At 37.2% G+C, this 24,426-nt stretch overlaps 1 protein-coding gene across 5 annotated transcripts in view; it reads left to right on the forward strand.

Annotated features, from left to right (window-relative positions):
* GLI3 (GLI family zinc finger 3) overlaps positions 1 to 24,426 on the forward strand; it is a 264,261-nt gene that overhangs the window by 190,383 nt on the left and 49,452 nt on the right. For 4 of the 5 annotated variants that reach the window (XM_060781580.2, XM_060781581.2, XM_067470173.1 and 1 more), the window contains 4 exons: positions 1,968 to 2,169; positions 17,431 to 17,647; positions 18,229 to 18,345; positions 19,974 to 20,114. In XM_060781580.2, the coding sequence (XP_060637563.2) occupies positions 1,968 to 2,169; positions 17,431 to 17,647; positions 18,229 to 18,345; positions 19,974 to 20,114 (677 nt within the window). The remainder of the gene's footprint in view (positions 1 to 1,967; positions 2,170 to 17,430; positions 17,648 to 18,228; positions 18,346 to 19,973; positions 20,115 to 24,426) is intronic. The other variant, XM_067470174.1, reaches the window with a different exon arrangement.

Here is a 24,426-nt window from a genome sequence, read left to right on the forward strand (position 1 = left end):
TGTCCTACATTACCACTAAAATGAATACGTTTCTAATTAAGAAAAGAAAGTCTATTGACAATGATGTTAGTGATGAACCACATGGAACAGCTATAGAGGAAACTACACAGGAATCAACTGTAGTACATAAGAAGTGTAAAGGGAAAAAATCGCCAAAAGTGTAAGGCTTATATTAAACTTATATATGGTATAATATTTGTATGACACTCTTATAAGAGTTTGGTTTAATCTCTATTTTGCTAGTAAAACTGAATTAATGTTTCTCAAAAGGATGCATTGTCTAAAAAGCATGTCACCAACATAAAAAGTTTGGAAAGCTCTGCTCTAAGACAAGCAAAAGACATCACCGTTCTCAAGTAGCAAAATACTGCATTTAATGAAGTAGCAGGCAGCCACACAGTTAAATCGCAGGCCCAAAAAAAGGGAGATGAAAAAGGTTAAATTATAAGGAATTTAAGAGATGAAAAAAAAAGTTACATTCACTTTTAAATGCTGACTAGTCATCACGGTATCCGGACTAAGATTGGAACAACATGGGTGCGTGCTTGTTATGCAGATGTAGAAGAAGGGAGAAGTGAACCACATGCCAGACACCAAAGATAACTGACACTCTTGTTGGCAGTTTTATCTGTGGGGCTATGGCTGAAGAGAGTCCCAAAATGAAGCACAGATGGTAACTTAACTAGAAATAGATCATGTCATGATAGAAGCAATAAAGCAAGGATCCAAATACCAAGTTTAAGACTTTGAATGGATACAAAGCAGGGGAAAACCAATCAGTTGGCATTTTCTTGGTGCCCTGTCCTGTTCATGCCCTCACCCTCCCTGTATCATGAATCCCGGCATTTTTAGAGATTAATTGCTGGGTTGGGTGGATTTCTTAAAATCCAATAGGACTGTGTTTGTTTTTTTCTAGCTACAAGAAGGGTATTATTGTTACTGAAAAGTTAAAAAGTGATGCATCGATCCTGATGCTAAAAATCTTGGATCAATTAGCTGAAAAGGGTGATAGCAAAAATAAAAATGTCACTTTAAGCACATCTCTATGGAATTCAGTAGGAAGGTTATATATATTCCAAAATCACCCCCACTCTAAAAATGATTAATCTTGGCTGGATTTAATTTTTGTTCACAACCTTTTTTAGCTGAAAATAAATATCTGAATTGTTGCTGAAAACTTCTAATCCTCCATTTTAACAAGCTATTACACTTTTACTTCCACAAACTAAACACAACTACCCACAACCACTTAAGAAATGTATAATAAACCTTTACTGCTGCTCAGCTAAATTGTATAAATAAAGAAGGAAAGAACTGTTCACTTCATATGGGAAAGTCAGTATTGAATAGTCTTTTAATATTATGTTAAATCAACGTTAAGTCTGCCTCATAGGATTGTTAGAAAGTTTTCAAACAACTCGTAAGATATATAGCGATAATTTTTTTTCAGAAGGATCTTCTTTTTTTCTTATTTATCTTTGCCTCATTGTCCAAACAGAATTACGAACAAAGGGGGAAAATAGACTTTTCATATCCATTTTACATGTTAGAAGCCCTTGTTGACTCTTTTCATTAATGCGGTAGACTCTGGGTTTGCTGGTAGCTCAGATTTGAACCACTCCATCTCTTTGCTTCTAGTGAATTAATGATGTGAATGTCTAAGCAGCCATCAGATTCATAAATCACTAGAAATGAGAGGGATAACACATAAAAGTCTTTTCCTTTTGTTTAGCAATTTATCATTTTGCTTGCACATTAATAAACAGAGCTCCCCTGAGGTAAGCAATGGAAAGATAAATTTTTCTTCCTAATTTTTCTCAATCGTAGCCAGTAGATCATAAGTGGAAAGAGTGAGCTTGTCAAAAGCATGTCGTACTGTTGTGGCAGCTCTTTATATCCATTGTGAGCAGTAATAAATAAAGAGGGTCAGGTACTAGAGTAGATAATTGTTTTTGTTTACATAACAGGCGCCAGGTTTCCGAGTCCCAGGCTGCCAACGAGACCAAGCCGAAAGAGAACACTGTCCCTATCGCCTCTGTCTGATCACAGCTTTGACCTTCAGACCATGATCCGGACATCTCCAAATTCCTTAGTCACAATTCTTAACAATTCCCGTAGCAGTTCTTCAGCAAGTGGCTCCTATGGCCATTTATCTGCAAGTGCAATAAGGTAAGCATTGGGGAAATGCAGGGAACCTTCAGTGTTGGAAAACTGTTTGACCATACATCAATATATATACCACCGCACACAAGCTTTAGTCCAGAGAACATTATTTGTAATCAGGAAATTGAATGTTGCAATGTTTAAATGCCAATTCTTGAGACTCATTTCTGCCTAAAATAAAAGATCCAGAACAAGTAGAATTATTGAATTGAGATTTCTTTTCCATGCTGCTTATGTTGTGGTGTTATATGCATATTTATTTAATAGAATATACAATCAGACTAAACACCTCTCTGCACCAATTTCCCATTTCTCTTGAAGTTATCCATACTCCTTTGGGAAGCCCACAATCAGGGCTAGAGGACAATAGCACTTTCCTGCTGTTGTTTTCCAGCTTTTGGATGCATGCTATCCTATCACAATTTGTATCCATCATGAAATTGTCTAATCCTCTTTTAAAACCATCTGAATTAGCTGTAGTGTATCTTATTCATATATGATATCAACTTCATTAGATGACTGCATTTTTGTTCTGTCAGAATGCCAGCTTTAGGAACATGTGATACTCAGGGGCTGCTGAATGTGGAGGTCTTCTTAAGAACTTGGTGTGGAGAAACCCACAAGAATCCACTATTGTACATATTTCCCCCTCCTCATTGGAACGTTTGGCACTTTGGTTAATTGCATTCTGTTAACTTTCTGTGCTAAAATAATCTGTGAAGTGTAAATCTTACATATTGCCAAACATCAGTGTAAAAGTCCTTTTGTGATAACTGCATGTGAGAATCTAAACAATCTATTACTGTATTTTTGTTAGAAATCCACCCTGATTTTTTACTTACTTTTTTTCAGTAACATATGCCCGACAAATAACTTTTTCTTTAAGATGTATCCTCTCAAATTGATGAAAGTTTTTGATCCTATTGTTTATAGTACATAACATAGAATACTTATAAAAGTTCCTTTTTGGTGTTACAGGAATTGGCCATTTCCATTATGACTTGGTGCATGAGTGACACAGATAATATGTGTTTGTGGTGCATTTGGCAGATGGAAAAATACTTTTCATGTTGTCTGGGAGAATTTGCATTCCAAATCAATAAACTTTTAGAAATCTGCAGCTGCTTAAGAATAGGAAGGCCATTCAGGTTTCTTTTTTTGCTTTCCAGCCAAACAAATCTACTGGTACCTTATTTCTGGTTCTCTGCAACAGTTCTACAACTAGTTCTACATTTGAGGGGAAGGAGATCGGTTGATTTTTTTTAAAGTAAGGTTATCAATATGAATTTACACGAGGAGCAAAATGCTATATAAAAAAATAGCTCACCTGAAGTATGAGTGAGAAGTGAGGGGGAGAAGCAGAAGTAGGCTTATTCCTTTTAAAAACTTCAAAAATTGGCAACACGGTGTTCTGTAAAGTGTAAAGTGAAGTATACTCTGAGGATTCTTTCAAAGTTTGAAAAAAGTTTTTTTTAAATTTTTTCCCTGATATTTGACCCTCTCTGTTACTCATTTGCACAGACTACACCAAAGCTCAAAATTAACAAGGTCTTCTTAATTACAAACAGGTTTTTGCAATATCTGATTACTTTCACTTTGTTGCTTGGCTTAGATTAAACTAAACAATGTTGGAAGGAGATTACGCAGTTGGAGGCCAAGAGGTTGAGGCAAGTTCAAACAGCAGGAGGAAGGAGTAGAACAGCCAAGGCTGAAAGGGTTGGATACAAGCACAGTAAAATCAGCTTGGTCACCTCAGTCAATTTTCCTACCATAGCCATTTGTTTTATAAGAAGAAAATTTGCTATAGTTGATTTGTGGTAGTGAAAGTTACTTATTCTCTTTAAATGGAGACATTGATTTTTTTCTTTTGGAACATTGTTGTTGTTATTATTATTACTGTGTTTATTTATATCCTGCTTTTTCTTTCCAGAAAGGAAACTCAATAGCCTTTCAATACAATTTAAAATCCAAAAATATACAAACATTAAAGTAGCATTTAAATATCAATGGCATTAATTAACAGTTAAATCCTTAAAACTGATTAAAATGGTGTTGCACATGTGTAACTGAGTGTAGGAACTTTTGCTTACTAGAAATATGAATAAACAAGAGAAGGAAAGTACTATTATCTTCTAAATTGAATTTGAACATACAATACTAGCTAGCAAAGTAGGATTTGGAGTCATCTAAAAAAACCAGTTGTTTTTTTAGGAGTGGGCTTTCAATTGAGTGGCATTATGCATTTCTCCCTTTCTCCATGTAACCCTGCACTATACGAGAGTACACATATGTGTGCACAAACATATAGAGAGAACACATACATGTGTCATAAGTCCAGGAATATGACTACTAATGGCTTTTTTGTGGTTCTTATTTTTTTTCATTTTTGGATTAAAATGTTGTTGATCTGTTATGTTTTGTACTGCTGTTGCTATTCTTTTAAGTGATCTGTGTACATAGTCCTGGACATCAGAAGAAAGTTGTGAAAGGCTGACTTGTATGAGTTCAGAAAGTTGTGCAAATTCTAGATCAGGAAGGCTCTTTATTCTTGGGAATTAAAGAGCGGTGCAATTTCTTTTCATATGTTTTGTTTTACTTTTCAACAAAATATTCCTTCTCATCAAACATGCAAAATGCATCAGAAAAAAACAAAACATGTATTTCCATGCTTGCATGGAAACTAATCTTTTAGGATAGGAATAATGAATTAAAAACAGATAAAATAAACGCAAGGACTGGCTTGAGTCATTGTAGTCATTTGAAAAGCTAAAGAGCACAAAAAGAACCAGATGTCTCTTGGCGTCAGACCCCCTTGTTTCTGCAAAGCTTTAAATAATGCCTCAACAACATTTTTTTATTTGAAGTTTTCAGATTCCACTGATACTGTGCTTAGAGGACTGAATTCTGCCTTTAGTTTAACCTGTGGATCCTCCTGCATTCATTTTCTGATGTCACAATAGCTTTGTTTTAACATATCTTTGTAAGAAGGAGAAATTGCTCACTTAACATGTTATAATTGTTTCCTGTGTGTCTATGTTTCTAACTTAAGAAATCCTGGGTGTGTTTTCAAGGGTCTGAAATACAGTGTCTGTACCCACTTGATGTTTAAAGAGAAGCAAAATAGAAACGCTGCTTTGAAAAAATGTTCCTGAATGCAAACCTCCCTGGTTTTTTTTTATATGTAAAGCTAGATGTGCTATTCACTTAAAATTCCAGTGAACTAAAATATTCTAATATGACTAATATCGGGCATCCTGAAGATTTTTTTGAATCCAGTGCTTTATCTAAATAGGATTCTTGATTCAAGTACCATCTTTACACATGTATAAGATGACAGCAAGTTTGGGGACCAAAATTACACATTTTGATCTGATCCATGGATAAAGTAAAAGGTCATTCGACAGAGAAGGAAAAGCTGTCTGGTCTCCACTGTCATTTTCCCACCCATGCATTCAGAAAGGCCAGAAGTGGTGGCATGGCTGAGTGGGTAGAAGTATTGGTACTTCTTTTTTAGTTCTCTCAGGACAGATTAAGCTCTCGTCTGTGTCACTCTGTACTTGAATTCAAAGATGGTTCCTTTTTTGATAAGAGTTAAGGTACAATATTGACATTGACCCTTGCATAAGTCAACCCAGTTTTTCGGGGTTGATTTTTTGACTGAAATTTTGCGACTCATACAAGAGTATATTGGGTAATTACTGTATTTCATCGCATAATAGTAACACTTTCCCCCTTTTTTATAAAAAGGGGTGCTGCGACTATTATGTGAGGCGGGAAGCTTTTTTGGTTTTCATAGTTAAATATTTTAATCTTCGTTGTTGGAAGACTCTTCACCACTGTCATTGTTGTCACTCTCTGCTGCACTGTCTTCAGCAGTGCTCATGGCAGATGTTTTTTCCTCCCCATGGCTCTCCCACAGTGCATCATCTTCTGATCCATACAGTGCATTAGAAAGATCAGTTTTTAAAACTTTTCATACCATTGTTCTGTGTGATAAGATCCCAACTCTTTATTACCCATGTGAATACCAGTTTTAAGGATGTGCACGTCACATTTCCAGCGGGTGTCAATTGGTGATCACCGGTCATATACTCATTATACAAATGACACAAGTGGTCTTTAAAGGACTTGTTCACTGATACATCCAGTGGCTGCAAGGCAGAGGTTAAGACAGCAGGAAACACTACCTCTTCTGTTTTATTGTAACTGAGAAGTTGCTTCTCTTCATTCGCAATGTGACTTTGGAAACTATCAAAAACTAGTAGAGCTGGGTGTTTCCATAGTGCACCTGGTCTTCTGTTCCACATAATATTAACCCAATCCACCATGAGTTCTAAGTCCACTCAACCATTTGCCTGCATCCGTACATGGATATAAAGCTGTAACTTTCTTCCATCATCTGTAATGGTCAGCATTATGATGCACTGCAATCATGACCACTGGTTCTCATGGTGACAATGGCTTCACCTTTTGGTGCAATAGTACTGTTGTGGGCATATCAGAGAACACAGCAGTCTGAGCAACATTCCCAGTTTGAGAAAGGAAGTATGGTGTTTCCTTCGGCATATGCAAGAGAAATTGATGAAAACTTTCCACCTTCTTGGTGTAATCAGGTGGCGGATTTTGGTATAGTGTGGTTCTCCTTTGCACAGACAGGTTGTGTCATCGCATGAACCTTATAGCCCAACCATGACTTGCCTTAAACAGAGTTAGTGGAATGTTGTGTTTGCAGGCTACCTCTAGTGCTTTCATCTGCAACATCTCACATGTTGCACATCTCCATCACATGTACAAACACTTCATTTTCAATTTGTGGAAACTTGCCTGTTTTGGGACGTCTAAATACACACTTTCCATCAGTCATGTGTCCCATTCACAGAAAACCGCCTTTTTGCAGTTATGTTTCCATGCTCTCAGCAAAAGCAATGACTTGAACCTTGCTGAATATTTTTTGTATTTCCCTCTATTCATGGGTAGCGGTTCTGACAAGAACACTGTGTGGAGTAAGACAGTCTTCATGATGTAAAAATTTCCAAGCCTTCCCCTTTTGGATTTATTTTTGAAATTCAAGTTATAAATCAGGGGTGTCCAATCATTTGCCTTAGATGGTTGATCCATGGGTACAAAATCCTCATATATGGAGGACCAACTGTAATCAGGAAACTTTGCCAACCTGGTGTTGGTAGATAATAGTATGTGATAGCTATAGGATTGGATAGGAAAATCTTTCCTGCTAACCCTACTGACCTCAGAGATCTGGTGTCTCAGTGATGTTTATGAGAGGTATGGTTAGAAACTCCAGAAGAAATTTCCAAAGGCTGGTATACACACAGAGAGAGTTTATAGTGTTTATGTAATATAACTTGCCTGAAACTGGGTTGCTGAAAGAAAGCAGATTGAACAAACCTGAATTTGTTAGGTGTTTGTCAAACAAAGTTGAGTGAAAATGAAACACTTTGTACAGGAAAACAGGTACAGTCAACTAGATTTTTTTCTGGGCTGATGCTTTCATATGTCATTTGAAAGTTTTTCAGACCAGAATCCAACAGGAAATGCTTGCGAAACCTACACCGCACTCATCCATCAAGTTGAACAAGGAGTGGGTGAACATCATGATTAGATCAATATCCATTCATGCCAGTTGCATAGCAGGACCTCCTTTGCTAAACTATAGCTGCTTCTGTATGTGGTTCAGTAGCCTGAATTGAAACAAAAAAATTGCTTTCCCACTGCTACTTTTGGAAAACCAAACAGTTTTCCACTTCAGAAATTTGTGTTTGATAATGTCTCTGTGTCACGTGGAAAACCTTTATATCAGTGGGTTTGTGTGTCATTGTGAGTAATGAGAGTGAGAGGCACTACCTTGGATATACCTTGTGCAGTTTTCTTAATTCATATCAAATAATGGCAGCCCGCTACCTTATTAGTTTGCTGTTAAGATAAATGAAAATTGTAAGCTATCAAGAAAATAATCAAGGAAAACAAATGAATAAATATTATTGAAAGAATGTGAAAATACTATTATTGCAAAATAAAAAAAGAATTCCATTGGAAAGACTTCTTCACCAAATTTTACCTTTTATTTATTTATTTACTGCATTTGTATACCGCCTTTCCCAGCCAGAGGCGACTCAAGGCGGTTCACAGTCGGCAGCGATTTGAAGCCGTAACAAATATCAAAATATAGTTTAAACAATTATAAAAGCTATTCAATATTTAAAATGTAATATAAAAAGCAAATATATCTGTAAAAACAAGTTCCTCAGTGTCTTCTTACTAAAATTGTTGTCCAGTTTTGGTGAAATGGCAGTTGATGGGCAACTGAAAAGAGTTCCTCTGCTTCTCCCAATAATAATAAAAAATGATTGCCTTTATATGTTTACATTCATGAACTCTCTGATGTCTCATGACAAATGCTCACACATAATAATATATCTTAACATTTCACAACAGATGTTTTATAAGACTACACAACCTGATGAGGAGAACAGCAACAAAGTAGCCAAAGTGTTTGGTTTTGATTGTGTGTGCATTTCTATTTCTTGAAGATACTTCCATAAAATATAATGCCCTCATGCAGTGTAATCCACAGATCTGTTTTATTTCAATTTGAAAATTTTAGAAAATGGATATTAAAGGCAGAAAAGGTTGCTGCATAGAAGCACAAAGTTCAGGGCAAAAGGAACTAGTATGTTTCTTGTGTAGTTTTGTTACAATATTGTAAAGGAATCTAATTATGTCTTTCAAAAAACTCTTTGCTTCTTGAGCACAACTATATTAATGGTATTTGTGCTCCTGCAGAGTTTTAGAAACACATCTTAAAATCTGAACCTCAAATAAATAAAAAATGAATCAAGGACAATATGTTTTATCTTTTGGTTCTGTTATGTGTAGTGAAATACCTTGGCTGGCATCCAACACAGAGAGTCAAATGTGGTTAAAAGCATTTTTTGTGTTTGTGTGTGTACGACTCCCAAGTCGCCTTTTGCCTTAGGGTGACCCCATGAATTTAATAAGGTTTTCTTAATCAAGGAATATTCAGAGGTGATTTTTGCCAGTTATTCCATCTGAAACACGACCTGGTATTAGTTGGCAGTCATATCAAGAACATTCATTTTGTGAAGGAGCTGCATGTTCCTTATCCACCAGACATATGACATAATTGCAAGGTTGAACTTCAATTCAGATGGTCAGTTGTACAGATGGCCCATTCCTGCAATTCTTAGTATTATTAAATATAGAATTAATCCCGTGTTTGTTTGTTTTTTACTTATACACACATGAGGTGGCCATATACTTAAAATACTAAAGCATGAATGGGACGAGCAAAGGTTTGAAAATGTATGAATCATACAATCCAGAAAGCTTGGCTGAGACAGTAACCTGGTTGCATTGGGGTACAAATGAAAGCTAACATGATAACGTGTCTTTTTACAGAAGTGATTCTTCCACTTAGGTTAGAAATTCTTCTTCTTGTAATGCTTTGTTTGGGGGAATTCTTTATATGAAAGAACATTAAATTATATGACCCCTTAACTACCCCGGGAAGAAGTTTTAGTACCAACAATTCATATTTGATTTATTGGAACATATTTCATAGTTGTCCTTTTTGAATTGTTGCTAGACCTTGGAGATTTGAGTATTGATTATGAAAATTTAGTACAGGTACATATCAGAGATAAATGAATAAATAAATATACTTTTGCATATAAGAAACATTTAATGAAGGGTTCCTCAAATTTATATTTTATATTAGAAACATTTAATGAAGGTTTCCTCAAATTTTTTAAACAGCAGCCCAGTTTATGGTCTCTCAGACTGTTGGGGGGCAGACTATAGTTTGAAAAAAACATAAACAAATCCCTATGTACACCTATGGCCACTGCACCAAAACATGAAAGAACAATACAATATTTAAAATTAAGAACAATTTTAATGAACATAAATGTACCACTATTTCAATGAGAACTGTGGACCTGCTTTTGACTGATGAGATAGTCAAATTAATTAGGATTGCTGTTGTTGTGTGTCTTCCAAGTCATTTCAGACCCAGGGTGACCCTAGGTCTAAAGTTTGAGGCAGGTGGACGGTAAATGACCTTTGAGGGCCACATCTGGCCTGTTGGCCTTCATTTCAAATAAGAATACTTTATTTCAGGCCACAAACAAAGGTCATTTTTTTTTACTATGAAGACGTCTTTCTTCTTTTTTTCTTTTAGTTTTATTATGCCTGAATTCGATGTAGATTATTCCTCATATTATAATCAACCTTTTATCCAGTGGGCAATTCAGTGGTTGTGTTAAATTTTGGAGGCTCAACCTTCTCATTTGTTTTCATAAATTTTACATAGGAAGACTCCCACTCCTTCAAAAGCCTCTTGAGTGATTTCCAAAAGGCATTCCCTTCCCCAACCAGTCTGTATTCTCTCTATTCTCTATCGGTTCTTTTCATCTTTTTTGCTTCCTTCCCACCTTTTCTGAATCATAAAGCAGGGCCCAGCCCTCCTGATGACAGCATCTTGTATAAAAATGACCCTTAATCCCAGCCAGGTCACTTTTCCTGTAAAATGGTCTTCAGAAGCTGTTGGCGAGAATTTCTCACAGGCAGGAACCTACAGTAGTTAAATGTCCTTTTGGCTCCATGCAGTTGCTGTTTAAGTGAGTATTTCTACTCAGATCCTCTTTCACTAATTGATGTTTGCTCTGTCTAAACCCAGTCTTTGTTTCAACCTGGAGTGTATTTAACCTGGACTCTGGAGGATCTATATTGTCTGCTTAAGGGGAATTTCCAAGTGTCACAGCCTTTCTGGCAGGAAACTGAGCATATGTGAGGAAATACAGAGTCAAGGGCTACGGGTCTCTTCCCTACTGTGTCTTTTTGCTTCCACTGCTGCTTATGATGTTGGTCCTTTCATTGGTTTCTCATTCACTCTAGGAAGCTAATTATTCCTCTTTGTCTTCTGAAGAGCAAGCTCTTTGCTGGAGTACAAGTTGACAGGCTTAATATCAAGTGTAGGTATATTGTTGTAGCAGGACATAAGACCTTGATTATTATAACATGAAGGAACTATGGATGAAGAGAAGCTATAGGACCAAATAGTCACCTGTCTTAAGCTATTTATATGGTGTTTTGCAATCACATATAAATGGAAAATAACTGCTGCTCTTGTGTATGCAAATGAAAGGCTCCTTATAAAATGGGGGAAGAAAAAGATAAAGAGAAAAAAACCTTTGAAAGCCAGTATTTGTTATGTCATTCATTTTATATCTTTCATTATGTTAACAATCCTCCAAGAATTTATCTTTCGCCTGTAGATGTATATAAATATATATCGCTTTAGTAGAGAGCCAACAATAACAACACTGTCATCACACAATCTTGTATATGTTTACTTCAATCCATGAGTGAGAATGGGGGAGCATGCTTACCCTGGCTGTCTCCCTGCATTGATTACAGAAGGATGTACAATGAATAGAGAACCTCTGGTTTCCCATCTCTTCACCCCAATCCAGATGGCAATTTCTTTTTCATCAGTGCTACAGCAGTGGGTTGTACAAAATTTGGAGAGTGGATTTGTCATGAGATGAGAGTCAGGGCACATATGGGAGAATAAGCACGTGAATCTCTTCCTTAGTTTCTAGCCATCATTCAGTATATATTTATCTTTTTAGTTTGTATACCACTTTATCTTTAAAAAACATTCCAATAGTTGGACTGTTATGTTTCTTGGTGCTAATGTTTATAGAGACCATGGCAATTCTCTTTTGACTTCACTTGAGAAAACTTCAGCAGAGTTTCACCTCTTCTTATCTTTCTCTGTTTCTCTATTCAAAATAGTCTTTAGAACTGTAAAAATACATCCCTGCCCTGTAATTATGTATGTATCTCCAATCTCTCCAGTCAGCAATCATGGAAGAACCCTGGACAAGAGAGTTATAGTAATATGACTGTATTAAACCAGTGGCAGAAAAAAGAGAGTTTGATTTTCACTGATTAGCTCTTCCTTCATTGTCTTAGCCCTTTCTCTACTGCAAATGTCTCAAACACGAGGCCCACAGGCTTAATCCGGCCCACCATGTCATTTTATGTGGTCTGTAAGACCTTCAGTGCCAGGACAACACAGTCTTACCGTTACAAATGGCTCTTTGAAGGCAACTATAAGGCTCATATGGCCCTTGGTGAACATGGATTTGGCACCACTGCTCTACTGTATCAATAAACATAGCAGACTGTACCTGTATGATTCAATGAATACAGCCTTAGGCAGTAGAATCCTTCAGTCAATGATCCACACACCTAAAACACCTTTCAGCCGTGGACAGTCACTTGTTTGGGAATAGGCTATGTATCCTTCAGTTATCCAAATGCAGGACTTGCAGAAAAAGTACTATTGATATAAGCTTGTACTATGGAGATTCCACTTTGCAATGCCCATGGGAGTTTTTTTTCCTGGTGTCTGATAAGATTCAGTATTTCCACAATGAGAATCTCTTAGATGTCAGTGTATTAGTTCCCAAATGAGCACTCATTAGAACAGGGCACTTTCCCTGTCCCAATCACATGTGACAAATTCTGTCCAGAGTCAGCAAGATCAGAACGAGTAGTGCTTTTTCTTTTACTGAAAGCATTTGACCCTGCTTCTTCTAGACAGTGGGTGGCAGGAACAGCCTCTTTGATGCCTTCCTTGGTTTGTCCAAGATGAAATCTTCATTACAATAACTGGAGCCCCCCGTGGCACAGTGGGTTAAACTGAAGACCAACAGCTCGGAGGTTGAAATCCGGGGAGAGCATGGATGAGCTCCCTCTATCAGCTCCAGCTCCTTATGCGGAGACATGAGAGAAGCCTCCCACAAGGACGGTAACACATCAAAACATCCAGTGTCCCCTGGGCAACGGCTAATTCTCTCACACCAGAAGCAACTTGCAGTTTCTGAAGTTGCTCCTGATACGACAAAAAGAAGAAGAAAGAATTACTAAAACCAATGAGAACTTTGATTGTGTCACATTCCTTATTTCAATTCATTATTTTCAATTGTGCATTTAATTTGTTCTTGAGATTGATTTTATTGTGCTCTGGATATGAAGAACTGTATGACCATTCATTTTTGCTCTATACCAAGTTGAGCCACTTTCACAAAACTTATGTGAAATTGCAACAAAAAAATGTCTGCTACGCATGTTCTAAGAATGCACTGAAAACCTATCTAAACTAAAACTGAGGGAAATACTGGAGGAAAAGGAAAACTGTCCAATAGGAGTATTTATTGCAATAACAAACTTTAGATACGGAAAAATGAATGGGTGACATGTTTTACAGTACTTTTATTGATAATGTTGCTGTGTTATGTTCCTCTGTGTGAAGCAATTTCTTTAATCTTGGCTCATGGTCCACTCTTTCATATGTCTCTAGATCTTATTACAAGACAGAGAAAATCAATTGGTTAAATGTGTTTTGAACACCATGCTTGTCATATCACTCATTTGTTTGCAGAGATGGAAAGCCCAGACCATCCAGAATGTCACCTAAAGAATTTCTATCAGTGCTATGTGGTTGCAGAAACTGATGGATTAACCTTTTCCCCCACTGAAATTAGTGATCAATGAGCCCCAATGTAGAAATATTCCAGTGGGAAAGAGCATGCTCCCCCATCCAGTTAAACAACAATAAATGTCTATTAAAGCCTATTATGCATGCTAATACCTGTCATCACTTCATTACTCTATTGTATTTTCCAGAGTATTCTCCAGTCTAAAGAATGATGCCATGACAAAATGACACAGAGAAGCCATTTATTTCTGATGTATAGGGTAGAAATGAATTGTTTGTAATCAAAGGTCTTACAGACTGTTGTGAATTCTTTGCTAATAACTTAATTTAAAATTTAGTGTGCACTGAATACAATCTTCAATTTACTTTTAAAAATATGTATGTAGATCGTCTCTGAAGGTATCAAAATGCATTGTAATGTCAATGGGGGGTTTAATGCAAATTTGAAGTCTACCATTGTACGATTATTGCTACAGTTAAGTACGTTAGGTGAAAACATTAATATGAAATGGGTGAAAGAATCCCAGTCCTTTTTAAAGAACAATTATAGCTCTTGACTGTACATTTTGTCAGTTTTACTATAGTCCACAAAGAGATGCAGGAATGGCAATGCAATTTAAGTTTCCATTATTCTTGGGGTGATCTCCCTATTACAATAGTTCGCCTATTAAAGAATACAAGAGATAATTTTTCTAATCTTTTGAGGGAATCCCTTTTCAGTTTGTACTGCATCATTTTAATAACAGGAGCCAGAGAGGTTTCCCAAATAGTAATTGTTCACACCGAGAGTTAGTGAGATATTGGTAATAATATTCAGTTATTGCAGCCCCCTTAGTCCTTGCTTGTGTTCCCTGTAAGCGACCATGAATGATTACTGCAGGAATCAGCTAAGGTAGCCTCTGTGGATGATTGATAGGACATTAATCAAAAGATGCATATCAGCTTCAGAATTTGTTCACAAGCTTTCTTCTAATAGCTGATTTCATGTTCACTGAGCTCTATGCCAGTTTGTTCAATTTATTCTACAGTGTATGAGCCATTCATCATGGAACACAATGATTTCACACACACACACACAGACACACACACACATATACTTTCCTGCTCAGGAACCAGATTATGAAGTGGGTATAACTACTGTCTTTGCTTTATTAAAAAGCATATAAACTAACATGCCTATTACATATTTTTTATCATTTTTAAACTCTATATATGCATAAAAACTCATAAAAATAAGTTTACTAATCGCCTTTTGTGGTGAAATAGATTCCAGTGAAGTCAGAAGATAGTTGGGCTTTTTAAAAAGGAACTTTTACATTTTTTATCACACATTTCTTATTTTTTAAAATGGCATAAAGGGCACAGTTTTCCTGTTTTATCTTTACAGCAATCACAACAAGGGGATTTAAGAATAAAGTTGTAAATAAAACACAACAAAAATAAGACACATATCTGCTTTTTTTAAAGAAAAAAACTTTGCATTGTACTATAAGGAAATTCTTTTTCAAGCAAAATGTCATACTTCTCAATAAAACTGCTTAGAAAAACCCTTTGTCTGCAGCTGACCTTTTTTCTAGGTGAACTGAGGGTAAGTGAGTGTCTGAAGCAATTTGGGCAGATGTCTCATTGAGTCCATGCCTTCATAACAATTGCATGAAGTTAGCAAGGCTGGGAGATAGTAACTAGCTCAAGAGTAACCAGTGAGCTTAATGAGAATTTGTAGTCCACATCTAACATTTAATGTGAAAGTATGAAACCACATTAGACATTATTGTTCATCAAACATAGAGGAATGGAGTCTGTCACCAGCTTCCATTTTCATTGGTAGAATATGTCTTGGAACTTTTAGAGCATGGGTCCTCAAACTTTTTAAACAGAGGGCCAGGTCACAGTCCCTCAAACTGTTGGAGGGCCAGATTATTATTAGAAAAAAACATGAATGAATTCCTATGCACACTGAACATATCTTATTTGTAGTGCAAAAACACTTAAATACAATACAATAATTACAATGAAGAACAATTTTAACAAATATAAATTTATTAGTATTTCAATGGGAAGTGCGGGCCTGCTTTTGGCTGATGAGATAGGATTGTTGTTGTTGTTGTTGTTGTTGTTGTTGTGTGCTTTCAAGTCATTTCAGACTTAGGTTGACCCTGAGCCAGGGCTGGGTAAATGACATTGGAGGGCCGTATCCAGCCCCTGGGCCTTAGTTTGAGGATACCTGTTTTAGAGAGTACTTATTATGCATACCTTCTTTAAAAACTCAAAACCTCCCTCAAAGTATGAATGATTAAACTAAATAATAATATTTTTTTATTTTAACTACTATATCTATCCAAAATAGCTATGCTGTTAAGAAACAGGAATTTTCACTGTCTCGATATCATCTAGACTTGTAATGGTGTTGTTGGTTTCATTTATGCTCTTGTCAGTAGATGTCCACTCAATAACATTGCATTTCAGTGAAATCCTTAAAAAAAAGAGGAATGAGGAGAAAAAATGGAAATCTCTTTTTATTCAAATGTCTAAGTGAACAGGAATTTGGACTAGAACATTACTGTGACCAGTACAGAAGATGTTCCATAATATACATTCATTAAAGCAACTGAGGAAATATATAATGTTTATGGGGAGATCTGTGCATGTGAATGTGGAATAAATTAAATATAAGTGTACTTTCAACAGTTGGTAAGAATTCTAGGCCACAATATTCAACTCTTTTGCCTAAGTAGCCTCAGAAAATTACCATATATACTTGTTGAGTGGATAAGTTGACATCAGGTTTGGGAGCAAAATTATGGATTTTGATTTGGCCTATGGGTAGTTGAGAGCCATTCCATGGAGAGGGGAAAGTGTCAGCATTGCCTCAGTGGACCAGCCACCCCTGACTTCTGCTGCTGCCATTTTCCCTCCCAGGCATTCATAAAGGCCTAGTATAATTCAAAATATTTATTGCTTCTATGGTTTTACTTGTGTCTTAACTGCTGTTTTTCTCCTGGGATTGACTAAAAGTCTCTAGCGTCAATAAAGACATCATTGTTTGTTGAAGCATCATTTCCATAATGTCTGAACAAAGAAGTTTTGGTTTAAGTGTTGCTTACAACAAAACGTAATAATTGTGGCTGATTAGAAATCTTTATATCTCACCTTTGCTACTGTGTAATTTCAGACACATTAGTTTTCTCAACCATTTGAAATCTGTCTCCAGAGTCTGGCCTATCTCATGAAGCAGTTTTGAAATAAATATTATTAAACATCATAAAGCAAGGTGTCGGAAGTCATATTTATGGAAATCCAATTGGTTCACTAATACAATGGAGTAGGCAGTCTTCCTCCTCAAATAGCGATGACACTATCTACTTCCCCCCCACTACTAACATGGAGCCTTTTTTCCTCTTGGCACTGTGTTGCTGTTGCTTATAGTATGCTAATGTATATTGTAATGTTGTGCACAATGGAGGTGTTTGAACAACTAATACTATCATTTTCCTTATTTTCTTTTGTTTTATTTCTTTTTTGGTCACATGTATCTCTCATATACATCCACTCCCACCCCACAAAATCATGGTGTCTGTTCTTCTGATGCTCCTAAAACCATAGAAGAGGACATGATTTCAATTTCTTTATTTTAAAGATGTGGATGTCACATGTATTTTTTCCTGATTTACTGACTTTTCCTCCCCCTCCCCTTCTCTCCCATTTCACTCATAATGCAGCCCAGCCCTGAGTTTCACATATCCTCCCACGCCAGTATCCCTCCAGCAGATGCACCAACAAATCATCAGTCGCCAGCAAAGCTTGGGCTCAGCCTTTGGACACAGTCCTCCACTCATTCACCCTGCTCCAACCTTTCCTACCCAGAGGCCTATCCCTGGCATTCCTAGCATCTTGAATCCTGTCCAAGTGAGTTCAGGTCCATCGGAGTCTACACAGGTAAAGGAACATTGGCTGTACACTGTGTTAGTTCATTTTTTAAAGAGCCAACTACTTTGTCATGTTAGCAATTAATCACTCCAGCCACTCAACAGATTGGTTAACAAGTAGCTTGGGGCTGCAGTATATGCAATCTTTTATTATAAATTACTTAAGAGTATATCATGGCTTCAGACTGACAAAGTGTTTTCAATCCTCTATAAATATTTTAGATTTGGATCTTTCTGTTTGAGCAAAGAGTATAGGAAGCTGTAATATGCTAGAATAAAGGAAGTCAATTTATATCTCACTGAAGTGACAAAATTTCCAGTGATTGTACTGACATTAAATTGTACTCAGAGACTGAAATTGCGCCCAGAAATTGTCTTACATAGGTTCGCCTTGCATTTTATGATTTCTCTAATGAAGAAGAAAAGTTAGAAAGCCTTTTTTAGTCTTAGAAAGATGAACTCAGACAATAAACTGCAGGTGACTTACACTTGACTGACAAAATAAAGTTGCTCAGAAGCGTCTGCATGTGTTTAGTGGAATGTACTTTAGTCTCAATCTCATTGTATCTTTTGGAATATAAATATGTGCAGCAGAATAAACCCACAAGTGAATCTGCAGTGAGCAGCACGGGAGACCCGATGCATAACAAACGTTCCAAGATAAAACCTGATGACGACCTCCCCAGCCCGGGTGTAGGAAGCGTTCAGGTAAAATGTCCTCATCCACAGATTCTTTTCTGTCTTAGATCTTAGCACTTACTTTTAGTTGATTATTGTTGATCACAGTTTAATCAATCTTCAGCAGTTTTTGATAACAGTTTTTGGCTCTCTCTGGGCCTTTGGTAGCTTGGGCACTTATTCCTCATCGCTCTAGGGCAGTGGTTCTCAACCTGGGGTCCCCAGATGTTTTTGGCCTACAACTCCCAGAAATCCCAGCCAGTTTACCAGCTGCTAGGATTTCTGGGAGTTGAAGGCCAAAAACATCTGGGGACCCCAGGTTGAGAACCACTGCTCTAGGGTATGAATAAAATTAAATACAGGCACTTATGGTTTTGCTTTGCCATGATCAGCAGAGTTTTGCAGTTTTGTACCCAAACACATAGCCATCCTTAATCAGAGCTTCATGCAGAAATGCCCCTGGTAATTTCTTTTTTTCTTAAAAAAAAAAAAAACAACACATTTTGGATATACATTCAAATAGTGCTAGACATGGTTAAATTCCCTTTAAATGTCCATCATTGTAGTTTCGATGTACTCCTGAATCCAGCTGTAAAGGGCAATGGCTAAAAGTGTTTCCACCACCAAGATTAGTGAGCCAATTGTGCCAGTTCTTGGAATATCAGATCTGGTCATAGTAGTGTACGCCTTAATTACATTGGAGTAATGTAATGTGCTCAGCATCGGAGTTTTCAGGTCCAAACTGCTGATTATTTGAAGCGATGGCTATTACTTGTAAAACCATAGCTATCTTGAGACACGCTGTTTGAATGTCCTACTTATGTAGATCTAGCCAAGTTATGATTGGAGATTTTCAGTGCTGGTACCATTGGAGGCATTATTATTGAGCATGCAATTTTAGAGAGTTTAGCAACTCTCTGCCAAATAAGACAGGAGGAGGTGTTGGAAGTTCTATAAATAGGGATGGTCGGGTTGGTCACTCATGATTACATGAGCACCTACTGAGGAACGATTGCAAACCCCTGATGGGTTAAAAGCAATGGCTCAGGGTTAGGGTGGAATCCATTTCAGAATAGCTTATTGAGCTCCATGCTACTTGGACAGCACTTGCTTTTAGTTGATTATTGTTGATCACAATTTCTCATATGCAGGATCATTTAGACACTTCATGATAATGAACCCCTTAACCGCATTAAACAGTAGTGCAGATGGGGCCAAAGAGCACTGTTCTGTTACCCCTGTCATTTAGGTATGAAGCCTGCTGTTTCCGTCTGTCTTTGACTGAGTAACAGCATTTCCAAAACTATTCTGTAATGAACTTTTGTCACCCTCATTTCAGAAGTCAGAAAGTGTGACTTACACACATTAAAAAATTAGCAGTTAAAAATTAGGCACTGGAAGCCTATGCAGAACAAAGACAGCCATCAGATTTTCCCAAGAGGATGAGGGAAGATATAGAGAGAGCTCTCTGAATGCCATCATTTTGCTTTCTTTGTGTTACATGTTTAACTGTGCATTTTTGTATTTTACCTAAACGCCTAGAATGGGCTGATAAAATATTGACTCCCCACACTTTTCCTGCTAAGTTTGCCGCAAAGTGGCTTTTGCTTTTCTTTTCTACACATTCATACTCACCCCCCTTTTTAACCCTCATCCAGGAACCACCAGAAGGAATGACCTTAGTAAAAGAGGAAGGGGACAAAGATGAAAGCAAGCAAGAGCCTGAAGTGGTCTATGAGACAAACTGCCATTGGGAAGGCTGTTCACGGGAGTTCGACACGCAGGAACAGCTAGTGCATGTAAGTTAATGGCATTCAGGAGCCTGGTTTGAAACCTTTGTGACCTTTTCTGCAGGGTCGGGTTCTTTGACCCTCTGCTGAGTCAAGTTTCTTTGCAAACAGCACTGCAGACTGGAGAGAGGTTTATGAGTTTTTGCGAATAAAGCAAAACTCTGAGCTACAGTGTTTGACCTGTTCAGTCAGCTAAAGCTTAGTGTAAAATTCAATAAAGTCTTCAATAGAGAGTGTAATGGCTCTGATCCTGTAAGCCACAAAATACTATTTTGAATCAGAGGCTTTGATAGTTATTGAGTAATAGTAAGCCGGACATGAGTTATTATTAACCTCTTGCCAAGTATGATTTCCCTTCACTGCTTTCAGACAGGACTGTAACAATAGAAAAGGGAGACAGAGAAATTTCCCCCCTCAGCCTTAAAGGATTTGTGGTGCGTGTTATGTATCAATTTTCTGTTGTGGGTATAAGATGAAGCGGATTACTTGCGGAATGAGAAGACATTGTAATACTACAATTCCCATGAATAAAGGCAAAATTGTAGAGCATTACTGACAGAGAAGGAGATACTATCAACTTAAACTAGTTATTAATGGAACATATGCTTCCTGTTTTCCTTGCATGTCTTACAGTACATATTTTACAATGGACATTCAAACTTAGGTGATAGGGGATCTTTATACAGTAAGTTGACTAACAGGATGAATTATCAGCATATTTCAATATAATTTTCTTCCTTTGGGGATCCATGCAAGTCAATGTTGACCACTGCCTTTGGTCACCTGATTTGATCTACTGTATTTTCTCAGGATTAATTTGTCAAAACTTCAATGTAGGCTGATCTTTGTCTAGGATTGAAGCAACAGAATCATAAAGTACTATACAATCTTTGTCATATTGATTGCAATCTGCAACTACTTTGAAACGTTTTTGGGAGTAAAGAGGGGCATAAACATTTTTAAAATATGTAATTGTTGTTTATTTAAAACTATTTTTGTTTATTTAAAGAAATAAAAATTAAGAGTGAATTTGATCAAGTCCAACTCAGGGGCAAATAAAGTGGATACCTTGCAATTGTTGTATAAGATCCCCATGATATATGGCTTATCTTGCAGCAGAAGTGCTGCTTCTGGCTGTTAATCCTATGCAAGGGGAGCTTCAGACCACACCCACTGTTTTGAGGGAGTAGACAGGTGAATCCAGCTCAATTCAGTGTCCACACATACAACAGATGCACCACTGTCTCACCAGCTAGAAGCAGCTCCCCATCAGAGCCTTTCTAGCGATGGCACTTCTGCTGGTTACATGACTGAGCACCATATGATGACCACATCAGGAGCAACATCACCAGCAAAGCTCCACCAGGGAGCTGGTTCTCATCAGTGAAACAGCAAGCAGCAGCCTCAATGTGTTTTCAACCCAGCCATTTGTCTAGATAGCCAAAGGATACTGTTCCCATGCTGCATGCAGGACAGCTCTAGAGCAGAGTACTCCAGATTGTTTGGATATGTGCATGTGCACACTAAGGAGGCCATGACTGAAATACTTTATATATACTTGTGTATAAGTCACTCCTGTGTATAAGTCGAGGGTAGATTTTGGAGCCTAAATTATGGATTTTGATATGACTTGTGGATAAGCCAAGAGGGAAATACACCAGCATTGCCTCAGGGGGCCAGTCACTCATAGTTTTCCATTCAGTCATTCAAAAAGGCCAAAAGCAGCACTGCAGTACAAAGAATAAAGGGGATTAGTGCTTCTTTTCAGTTCTTCCAGGACAGATTAAACTCTTCACTTTTGCTGCTCTATTCAGGGAAGGGAATTGTTCCTTTCTGTTAAGAGTTAAGGTACATCACTCACACTGACCCTTGGGAAAGTTGACCCAGTTGTTTTGGGTTGGTTATTTGTCTAAATATTGAGTATATAGATCAGGGGTTGTCAAACGTTTTGGGCCATGGAGGCCTTTTTAAAGCAAAAGTTTCTCTTGGAGCCCCAAGAAATGTCTATAGAGTATATTATATATTATATAATGTATATATCTCAGGCATGGGTGCACATTTTATCACATTGTGTTTTAAAATTTCATAGGTGGGCTAAGCCAGTGGCAGATGGATGGAGAATGCATGTGTGAACTAACTGAAAAAAATGCACACTGCATATATCTTGTTTGTAGTGCAAAAAAGGAAAGCAAGAACAATACAATATTTAAAATGAAGAACAATTTACCCAATGTAAACTTAACAGTATTTTAGTGGAAGACCCCAGGGGCTATCCAGTCTAACAACCTTTTGCCATGCAGGAAAAGCACAATCACACAATCAAAGAATCTCCAGCAGATGGCCACTCAGCCTTTGTAGTAGTAGTAGTAATAATAATAATAATAATAATAATAATAATAATAATAATAGAAACCCCAGGGGCCATCCAGTTCAACTCCCTTCTGCCATGCAGGAAAAGCATAATCAAAGCACCCCCTGAGTGGTGGAAGGGAAATAAGGTTTTGGAAGCAAGCAAGACAAGGGGGAAAGGATCTCAGTGGTGAGAAAGTTAATGGAATAGGGCTTTTAACAGAAAGGAAGGCAAGCAAAATGGCTTTTGGCAGCAAAGGTGATGAGGAAAAAAGCCTTTTGGCAGCAAGGGAGGTGGGGAAAAGGCTTTGGGCGGCTAGGGGATGGGGAGGGGGGAGAGGATCAGGTAAGCGCCGAGCCCCTTTTAGCATACTTTAAAAACCACTGAGTATTATTGGATCCTGTAATCTCTTGTCTTTTCTTGAAGCAAAAGAAAATATAGTTCCACTATGAATAGAATTTAAAATGGTTTAAAATATAGATATTAAAAAGCAAGTATACTGCCGCTCTTTTAAAATTGGTGGTAGAGATGATAATAATTTTATTGAAACAGTAACTACTTGAGCCTGTAGTTTTGCAAACTATTCTGTAAAAACTTACTGATTCTTTAATATGAAACATAATAATACAGTAGAAGATGTAGTTCCTACCATCATGTTGATTTTATTGAGATAAATTGCTCCTCTTATCTCAATATTCCTTGACCTCTCAAGTGTCTGCTCAAAGACGCAAAGTTAATAATAACGCAGCTGGATTCCTTGAATTCTGCTTCAAAAACCGATGCGGCACTTAACTTTATTCCGATATACACTATTTACAGAAGAGCACAATAACTCGCGTCCATTTTCATCTGCACACATTGCAAGAAGCACATTCCAGTCTTGTCAGTTCTTCATTTCCACCTTACACAGGAACTTTCCAAAGTTATGCTCTGGCAATACATCACAACTCTATGCATTAACTCTTGCATTATTACATCACACAGTTTAAACTATTAGCAATATTTCATTCAATATAAAAACCATATACTAACACATCACTATTCTTTTGGGCCAAGGATAGGTCTAATGGGGTGCTCCCTGAAAATGCCATTATTTCCCTAAGTGCTCTCCTGCAGTATGCAAAGAGTCAGTGATAGATCACAAAACTCATATGCATTAACGTTTCTCAAAAGATGAAATGTGTTAGCATTTTATGGATTGATACATAACTGGATTGTACAAACATCTGTACTACCACAGACTGCAATGCCAGTAGTATAAACTCTGGAGTTTCTTGGCCACTCATATAATATTTGAGAGCCATTTCATGTTATTTTACAATTCATACTTTCTAAGATTGGAACATTGGCATTGAACATCCAGACAGAAGCAGAATTGTGATTTTATTCGTTGTTTTGCCTCCTAAGTCAAAAAAGTCTGACATTGCTGACATTTATCATTTCCTGCTATATTGATACTGAAACCTTCCCTTTCTATAAGAAATTGAATTACATAAACACGCAAAGCCACACAGGAACAATCAGTCCACCTGGAAGACTTTGACACGGTAGCCATTTTTCCACTGTTAAGGTTTACTTTCAAATGTGTATGCCATTTAGGATTTAGCTCTGTTAAAACTTTCATGATGTGTGCTGTAAGAGGCAATGTGTTAAACTATTCAGATGGTCTGTCTTATTTATAGTGCCTATCTATACTTTTCCTCTACCTCCACCTCCGCCCCTGCCACCAGCCTCCCTCTCCTTTACAGTTAATAGAAAGATTCATGATTCTTCATGGTTGTCTATCTAGTGTCTGACAGCGCTGACTCCCTTTGCTAAAGCAACTCACTATCTATAATTGATATCCTTCTAAGGAATGGGGTGCTGACTGCAATTGAAGGGTTTTGCTGAAAGCTCTTAAATCCTGACAAGTTCTGCCCTTGTTCTGGTTCAGTTGCTGTGCTACACCACTGGAATTCCAGGGTTATTTGA

This window comes from Anolis sagrei, chromosome 6 (assembly GCF_037176765.1).
Source record: "Anolis sagrei isolate rAnoSag1 chromosome 6, rAnoSag1.mat, whole genome shotgun sequence".
Classification (NCBI taxonomy): Eukaryota; Metazoa; Chordata; class Lepidosauria; order Squamata; family Dactyloidae; genus Anolis; species Anolis sagrei.